The following is a 9,705-nucleotide window of genomic DNA, read 5'->3' as shown; positions in this document are numbered from 1 at the left end:
ACACAGTCACAGCGCGAACAGCCAACAAATATTCGTAATTTCAAAAGAACAGATTGGATAGCAATGAATAATTACTTCGATCAAATCAACTTTACCGAGCTACTTAGCGAAAAATCGCTTGATGAAAAAGTGGTGAGTCTTCACGATGTTATTGGTGAGGCAATAAACAAATTTGTCCCATGGCAACTCATACGTTCACATGAAAAGTGTCCATGGATTAACAAAGACCTTCGAGCGCTGAAGAAAAAAACAAAGAATGGAAAAAGTACAAAGTAACAGGTGTGAAAGAACCATTCATCCAAGCACATAAAAAATTCTCTGAACTCAATAAACAACTCTATGAGAATTATGTCGACAAAGTCACTTCATCGTTGCATAGTGATCCATCGTCGTTTTGTAGATTCGTCAACTCGAAAAAAAGTAGCGACAGCAATCCACACATTCTTCAGTTTGATGAAACAGTATCAACGGATAAAAATGAACATGCTCAAATGTTTGCAGATTTCTTCAGTTAAAATTTCACCGAAAACGCACAGCCACGAAATTCAATCAATATCAATGTGAATCAATCTCCAGCTCAAAATCAAATTGAACCATTGCAATTCAAAGTGTACTTTATTTTCGACGAGATGATGAAAATTGACACCACAAAAGGCATTGGTCCGGACGGTATTCACCCATTAATACTCAAAAATTGTTCGGCGCTGCTATGTAAACCGTTAACTATGATCTTCAACGAATCGCTATCTTGTGGCAAATTATCAGATTCATGGAAGCGCTATAGTGTTCGACCAGTATTCAAAAAGGGATCACGATTAAAAGTAGAAAACTATCGTTGCATAGCAAAACTACCCACTATAGCAAAAATTTTTGAATATCTGGTTAACATCCGATTAACACAGATGATTGAGAACGATATCACGCCGAGACAATATGGCTTCATGCGGAAACGCTCAACAAATTCAAATTTGATGGAATTTGTTCACTTCTCGCTGAACGCAATCCATGATAGCGCTCAAATCGACTGCTTGTATACTGATTTTACTTTTTCGCACGCCCATATCGTGAGTAAAAGTATTGTAATCACTCTAAAACCTAGGTACCCCGAAAAACCATTTTTCTATCCATTTTCGACACCAAAAAGCACGATAGAGTGGTTTTGCTATGTTAATGTGGGTGTGTCGTACCCTGTACGCTGTACGCTGTACGCAAAAATTTGTTAGCACGATGAAAAACCTTCAAAGAATCGAACTTTTGTTCGGGAGGTACCTAAAATAGGCTCCCAGGTGGATTTTATCACTCCCACTCGATTTATGCCATCAAAATAATAGGGGCCAACGAATAACCTAGCACCCGCTAACCCACCTTTTTTTGTATCAAATCGGTATTGAATAGTAATTCTGATAGCGAATGTGATAGCGCCTCTGAAGTCTCATTTATTCTCAACAATGTGGATTTTCCCGAGTCGGAAGAGGATGGATTTTGCTACGAAATCGGAGACTTGTCTGTAACTACGAAGAATGAAGATCTCGAATCAATCACAAATCAAATTGTTGGAACAGAATTCTTAAATGATTTGTCAATCGATATGTTCATTATAAATTTGGTGAACGCAAACAGAACCATACCATTCAACATGCATCCAGTCTGCTATGGACAAAAACAAGAGCGATACAAACGACTTCTAGCCGAACGAGACGATCTGCATATACAGCGGCCAGGCCAGTTTACACGGGGACTCCCCGTCGGGGAGGGCAATCATGGCAAAAGATTGGACGTATATCAACGAAACATCCTCACTCGCCTGTATCCCGGAGCCAGGGGGTTTGTAGATTGAAACACAAGCGCACTAGCGCCGCAGTTTGCCCTACAATATCATATACGGCAAGCTACAGAACTATTCATTCAGTATATATCATGTAGCTCAACTGTCAATCTGTAATCCCCCTGCCCGGAGCACAGTATCAAATCATCGAACCGGCAACGTTGCAACCAGATGGATGTTCCTGTGGCATTTTCTCGATTACATACGCCACAACCATCATTTTGGGACACAACCCCGCAACATACCATCTAAAAACCAATCAGCACGAAACAGACAATTTAAAAAAGACCAGCGAACTACGAAACCACATCAAAAGAATATACGAAACAAACTACAGCTGTTTCCACAATTAATAATACACACATTTTTGTTTTTGTCTAAGTTTTTGGATACTTGTTTTCATGTTGCATCGCAATAATGACCAATTGATTTCGGTTTGGTAACTTTTGTCTAATTTCATCAAAAAAGAAACAAAAAAAATTAGTTCATTCAACTTCCCAAGAAAAACCAATCAAATTACTCTACGCTAAAATGATGCCAAGCTTAAGTAGTTCAATTTATTCTAAACTGTTTAGACGCCCGCCAAGTTAAAAATATATTGAAGATTCGGCGTAACTTCGGTGTGGAATCAATTTAATAACCTGAACTTAAATTATCAATATGCAACGCCACCTATATGTTAAGTTAAAAATATACTGGACAAACGGTGTAGCTTCGGAGTAATTCAACATAAGTTGAATACATATATTTGTATTACAAATAGTATTGAACTTAATTTATTCCACACCGAAATTACGCCGAACCTTCAATAGATTTTTAACTTGGCGGGCGTCTAAACAGTGTAGAATGAATTGACCTACTTAAACTTGGCATCATTTTAGCGTAGAGTAATTTGATTGGTTTTTCTTGGGTTGCTTATTAAACATTTTGTCGAGATAGCTTATTATTTCCGTCCACATTTTTTGATTTAATTAAAACCAAAGTTCATTCTCCAAATATTTGACTGATTTGCAGTTTCCGATTAAAGTTCAGTTTTTTCAATACTTGATTATTTTGCATTTTTGAAAGAGAGTTGAATAAAGTTTCAGTATTCAGACGACAATAAAGACAATCAGACGTTTCATTTCATTTCATTTGAATACCCAACATCAAGATTTCCGGAATCATAATACAATTTTACATAAAATACATGAACGTACTTTTGTTTTTTTCTGAAAATTCTTATAAATTTCCTAGGCAAAATCTGGATAAAAGCTGAACGCTATGAAAACGGTGCGGAAAAGTTCGTCTTACAGAAGTAAGACTATTTATCCTTTGATTTTATTTCGTTCATTGCGACATTGGAAAGGTCTTGAAAAGTAGATGTCATTTTTGATATAAAACATTAAAATCGGCCGGCATTTGGCCAAGATATGGCCTTTTGAAAATATTGGCAAACATTTTAAAATTCTTTATTGCTGATCTAATTTCAACGCTCTATGCGCCATTAAAAAGGCCTTGAAAAGTACATATCATTTATGGTATAAAACATCAAAATCGGCCGGCATTTGGCCAAGATATAGCCGTTTGAAAATTTTGGCCATTTTATACCATAAATGATATGTACTTTTCAAGACCTTTTTAATGGCGCAACGCAAAATTAGATGGAATTGCCAGGTGTTCTGATTTTTTGGCCTGTACTGTATGTTTAAAAAAAATTGTTAAGGTACGAATTCGGGTCTATAGTTTTTTCATATTGTCCGTAGCCAAAATACCAAAATATGGTCATTATATGAGCGCAGCAGCCAGCTGTGCGTTGCCCATGTTGGCATTCACAGTAATGCAAAATTCTTTCAATGTCAGCAGCACTTGAATCGTATAAGATATACGAATTATGTGTTTTTTGGCTGCGAAACCGCGATTTAATTTTAGCCGAACATTGGCTTATCGATTTTTTTCTTTGTACAAATACTGCCAAAGTGAGCATATACATGTTCTTCGAATGAATATTTTGAATTTTCCATCCAATTTTTTATGCTGTGCGGTATACGAAATGGCTTGTTTGATGGCATAATTTCCAAGTGAGAAATTTTTCAATTGTTCTCGATTCAATCTTGGAAAGTTGATCTGGCTTGCTTCAACCGATTGGAAGTAAAGCCGTTCGGTTCGCTTGAAGGACTTTGATTGAATTGTATTTGTCAGCTCATTTTTCATGTCGAGTAAACCAATCATGCGCGAGCCTATATTAGAAAAATTGTCTTTGTCGCAAATAATTGGTTTACCAAAAGCATTCAGAAGTGCTGAACCTATTTTATAATCAGGCATTAAATGTGGCGTGAGGATCGATGGAATTACTTTTCTAAAAAGATTCCATTTGCTTTTCATTCTTCCATTAGTAACTTCGATTGCAAAGCGCATTTTTGTTAATAAGCGGGATTTATTTCCTTGCCTCGCCGTAAGCTGACCGTGTGTGCCTTTTGCAATAAATTCCGGCATTTTAACGATAAATTTTTTGTTTTTTTTTTTAATAATAATAAACCAAGTTCTGGTTGTTTATTGAATAATATAAAGAGTGTTTCCAAAATAACAGTATGATATATCTACATTGTGGTGAAATTCGTATTATATTGAGTAGTATTGCACAAATGTGAAAATACGCTGTCATCAAGTGACGATAGCTTATTTTTAAATGAATATCTTGATAAATGACTTTGAAATAGATCAGGTACTTTGTTCGCGTATTTACACATTTGGTTTATCGGAATATTATCAAAGCGTCGAAAATGCTCGCTATTTACAATAAATAAATTCTTCTTCCTGAGATTTCTTACATTATCATTAAATAAAATTTCATTTCTCAAAAGTGGACAGTGAACGTTGCCATTTAACAAATCATACACAAACATTAATGCTGAGTTTATTCTCCGACGTTGTAGCGATTTCATGTTTAATGTGATTAGGCGTTGGGTGCTGGTAATTGCATATTGGACGAGATAAGAGCCATTGAAAATTACAAAAATCCAGCTGTTCAATCTATTGATACTGTTCACGATGAATGTAAATGTATTCTTCTCCCAGATATTGGCGAAGAAGTGAAAATAACTCTCGTTTACGTAGTAGACGCAGAGCGGATTTTTGTGCATCTTCAATATTGGAGCCAAAAATTCGCTGAAATGACCACGAAAATTAAGCTCTTGAAACCAAATCAAATAGTGGAAATTCCAGGTAAGGAGCATTATAAGATAGAATTTCAATTTTTCAATTTTTTGCTAAGGGAATTGATTATTCAAATATCGGTAGAAAAGTGTAAGCAAAATATAGCAAATACGGCCAATATGACCAATATTTAAACATATGAATGACCTTTCAAGTTGAAAATTTCAACCGAGACGATAGCTATAACTATTTACTTGTATATTTGCATAACAGAGAATCAGTTCCCAAAGCCCCTAGATTTTTTGACTCAGATCCGTCTTGTTCTACAATCTTCTAATTTATTTCAATTCCATATCCATAATTTAGAGCCGGGCCAAATGATTTTGGCAAAATACACTGAAGATGAACAACTGTACCGCGCCCGTATTGAAAAAGTAGAAAACCGGTCTGCTACGGTACATATTCATATGACATACAGTGCCGTGCAAAAGTTTGAGTACGACTATAAAATCCATATTTCAATGTCTTTTTGTCCCATTCAACCCAAATAAGGGTTTTAATCTGATAGCCTATTGAAATTCAGACTGAATGAAACATTTTGAGGACAAAATTTTGCCGGCTTTTGGCCATTTTTGGCTATTAATAAATGGCGGCCAAAAATGAGTTTTTTAACGGGCCAACGGATCAAAAAGTAATGTACATCACTGGAAAGGTCTTGAAAAATAGATTTCATTTTTGGCCTCAAACATCAAAATCGGCCGGCATTTGGCCAAAAATGAAATCTATTTTGAAATGTTGTCCTCAAAATGTTTCATTCAGTCTGAATTTCAATAGGCTATCAGATTAAAACCCTTATTTGGGTTGAATGGGACAAAAAGACATTGAAATATGGATTTTATAGTCGTACTCAAACTTTTGCACGGCACTGTAAATGCTTTTCTTTCATTTTAACACGTGATATGTCCATTTTCGTAATAATATAATACTAGAACAATCAATTTATTTTCGGTCAATCAATTTTCTGTGGTTCATCTACCTTTTTCCACGATTTCTTTCGGACGATATTACGTATTAAAATAAAAGAAATATTTAGAGCTAAACTGAATATAAAATAATAAACTGAATATAAAATAATCAAACAGGTCTTCTATGTTGATTTCGGGAATGAAGAAAACGTTGATATAAATTCACTTTTCGAATGGTCGCCAACTTTGAATGTTCTACCACATCAAGCAATTCCCTGTAATATTAACAAACACGAATTTATTCCAACATCAATTAAATGCAGAATTATAGATAACTTAGAAAAATGTATTAACTCTAACTGGTTCAACGCAAAAGTCACGAATAATAATAATAATATCTTATGTATTGATATAAATGGTTGGTATCAATATTTTAATCATGACCTTTGCGATGAATTTTGGTCTTAATGCGGTCGCAGCTACGGTCTTGCTTTTAGAGGTGATGGAAACGGTTTGGTTGAATTTCAAACTAAATTAGAATCAAACGAATCATTTAATGAACCGGGTATTAAAGTATTTGGAAGTGATGATAAAGATCTAATAGAATCATCCGAAATTGCTTTCAAATGCGTCAAAAATTGGCTGAAAATTCATTATGCGTCCAACAAAACACTAGAACATTTTAATGTTTTAATTGAAATCCATCGAACTGCGATAAGCAAGAAGGGTTGCAGCGCCGGTGTTCAAATAACTTTATCTATCTTATCAGTCGTCCTTAAGAAACCAATTAAAAAATACGTTGTATGTACCGGTGAAATCACTACTAACGGTGCAATTCTTGCAATTGCCGGCAAAGTACGGATAAACCTTAGCACTAGCAATCTGTGCCATTTTTCATGAGGCGTCTCCACTCGCATTGAGTTTGTATTGTGAATGTTAAGGTGCGTGCAACGCCCTTCAATGTAAAAAACAATACAAGTGGAGATGATACACGGGATTTATCTGTACTTTGAAAAAGCGGTAATTGCAAGAGCACTTGGAATAAAAGCATATTTCCCTGAAGAAAATAAAAATGCAATAAATTCGAAATTTCCTTTAGATTTAGCAAGAAATATATCGTATGTGAGTGACATAAATGATGCCGTCTATGCTATTGCTCAAATGTTTAAAGATATACAATAAAATGATTCATAATATTCAGTTGACAATTTTTCATTCAGTTAAATATCGATATATTACAATAATAGTGATTTCAATCGAATAAACGAGACTAAAAAAGAAAAAAAATCTGGTAATGAAGTTAAATTGAACAATATGCAAAGTGCCATTCAAAACAGATTGGCAAAATATAAACGAAACAAATCATCATAAACCCATTAAAAACAAAGAAAAAAATAAAATTAAAAAAGGCATACTGTTAAAATAATACCTCAAAATCAAGTTGAGTGATAAAGATCCAGCTTCACATCTAAACGATTTTTTCAACGATATCACCTAAATTGCCTTACACTTTTCTATTCTTTTTTCAAAACATTGTGAGATTTAAAAGAAAATGCTACAACACATTCAGTTGACAATTTTTACATTCAGTTGAAAATTTTCCAGTTTTTTTTTTGTTAAAAAAAACGAGTGTAACATAATAACTATCGATATATTTCAGAGAAAAAAAAGCCATAATATAAGCAAAACTAGAAATAGAAAAGAGAAATATACTCATAAAAATCGAGTGATTATAAAATATAAAAAAAATGTTGAACATTGACTAAACAAAATATTTGAGAATAAATGTAATTTACTACCGTTATAAGGGTGTTCATGTATAATACATTTGCCTAAAGAAAGAAATTCAAATTCAAAGCATTAAATCGAAGCAACCCGAGCATTTTCGTATGATTGTAAATGGGTATTGTTTGTTTGACAGTTCTGTTATTTCTTTCCGAACATGCATTAAACTCTCTCTCCTTTTCTTTCTGTATTTCTCTATCTATACGCTCAACGCACACAAACATGCGAACGCACGTATACGGTACAGTGAAGAGCATCATCGATCTAGTTATTGCATGAACACTGACCATTCAACCATTCAGTTCGATTTTATGCGCAGATAAATACAGTTAATTCAACGTCAAACAGAATTTCAATCGGCACACAAGTTCAATTTTTCAGTCTATAATATCAATTTTTCAGTAATATTCATTAAAACAACCAATTTGCTTTGATTTTCCAAAAACAAGACGTACAAATGGCGCAGACGGCTAATTAAAAGTGGAAAAATTCAGACTTGTTGGGAGAAGGTAGCTTTGGTCGAGTGTACAAAGTGAGTTTTTTTTTCTAAAGTAGTGAAATATTATGCAAAAAAATTATTAATTATTTCCAATTAAACGGAGAGAGAGTTAGTGAAAACTAAAAAATAATTCTGAATATTTTTTTTCAATTTTTCTTAAATAAGGGTGTTTCGATGAAGAGTGGTGAAATCGTGGCCATCAAAACATTTCAGTTTACTACAAAATTCTATATCGACAGAGAGTTTAAAACAATGCGAGAATGTGACCACGAAAATGTCGTGAAATTATTTGACCTACAAGAGATCAAAGGTGTGATGTCTGAACAAAAAGTTCTGGTTATGGAATATTGCGATTGTAGTAATCTTCAAAATTTGATTGATTTGAAGCCATTGGGGCTAGATGCGATTGATTTTCTTCACTTTTTTCAACATTTAACCAGTGCAATTAAACATTTGCATGATCGTAACATTGTGCATCGAGATGTGAAGCCAGATAATAGTTTACTTGCTCATCACGAAGGTCAAATTATATTTAAATTGGCCGATTTTGGTGCAGCACGCTTTTTGAAGCCGCATGAATCATACGGTTCATTGTATGGCACGTTCGAATATTTGCATCCAGACATTTTCGCAAAATTCTATGCGCATGATTTAAATTTCCTACCACCAAAACAAGCATTTAATTACAATCATGAACTTTGGTCTCTGGGTGTGACCATTTTTGAAGCAGCGACAGGACATTTACCGTTCGAACCGAAAGAAGGTCGCACTAATCCAAAAAAAATGTATCACATGATCGCCGATAGCTGTGCCATATTCGTATCTTAATAACCATCCTAATAATTTTGAGAGATTATTGAGATCCGATCATAATACCGATAAATCTTAATAACGCTATCAACTTTTTATCAGGTTATTAACTATATTCAAATAACCTTACCGGATGAATCTTAATAATATCGTTTTGAAGATATTAAGATCGAATCCTGATAATTTATCAACATTCAATCTTAATAATCATTAAGTTCTGGAAGTGGGTTTTGGTGGATCCTCAGGATCGACCAGAACTGCTCCCAGTTCTGGAAGTGGATCTTCAGGGTGGGCCAAGGGCAGTGTCAAACCGGATCTGGTCCAAATTAACTGTGCAAATTAAATAAACCCGTTACAATATATGTAAAATTTCATTACAAAAACACCGAAAATTTTTGATAAAAAACTACATAGTTTTTTTAAGTTAAAATATTTTGAAATTTCCCTACAGAAAAACTGAATTTTTTTTATGAATATCACCGAACTTTATTTTAGTTAGAATAATTGAAAAATTTTGCTATAAAAAACTGGGATTTTTTTATGAAACTTGAGAATTAAGGGGGGAAAAGAGATATCGGACGTTCTTGACAATTCGAATGATCATTAATGGTTATTTCGTTGTTTCTGTTTGGAGGAAAAAAGTATTTGTCCCAGATCATCGTGACACGAATTTTTTCTGTGTTCAT

The 9,705-nt window shown here is 34.1% G+C and overlaps 2 protein-coding genes across 2 annotated transcripts; both read left to right on the top strand.

The window, feature by feature from the left end:
• Window positions 1-4,898: 4,898 nt before the first annotated feature.
• On the top strand, window positions 4,899-6,393 carry LOC129573212 (tudor domain-containing protein 1-like). The gene is made up of 3 exons (XM_055453532.1): window positions 4,899-5,029; window positions 5,327-5,415; window positions 6,103-6,393. The coding sequence occupies exons 1-3, from the start codon at window positions 4,978-4,980 to the stop codon at window positions 6,391-6,393; spliced, it is 432 nt and encodes a 143-aa protein (XP_055309507.1). The 5' UTR covers window positions 4,899-4,977.
• Window positions 6,394-8,461: 2,068 nt separating this feature from the next.
• LOC129573211 (inhibitor of nuclear factor kappa-B kinase subunit epsilon-like) lies at window positions 8,462-9,037 on the top strand. The gene has a single exon (XM_055453531.1). The coding sequence runs from the start codon at window positions 8,462-8,464 to the stop codon at window positions 9,035-9,037; it is 576 nt and encodes a 191-aa protein (XP_055309506.1).
• Window positions 9,038-9,705: the final 668 nt, after the last annotated feature.

Source organism: Sitodiplosis mosellana, unplaced genomic scaffold (genome assembly GCF_009176505.1).
Source record: "Sitodiplosis mosellana isolate CC-2019 unplaced genomic scaffold, AAFC_SMos_1.0 Smas_scaffold_6013, whole genome shotgun sequence".
In the NCBI taxonomy this organism is placed as follows: Eukaryota; Metazoa; Arthropoda; class Insecta; order Diptera; family Cecidomyiidae; genus Sitodiplosis; species Sitodiplosis mosellana.
This window is presented reverse-complemented; position numbering and strand designations above follow the sequence as displayed.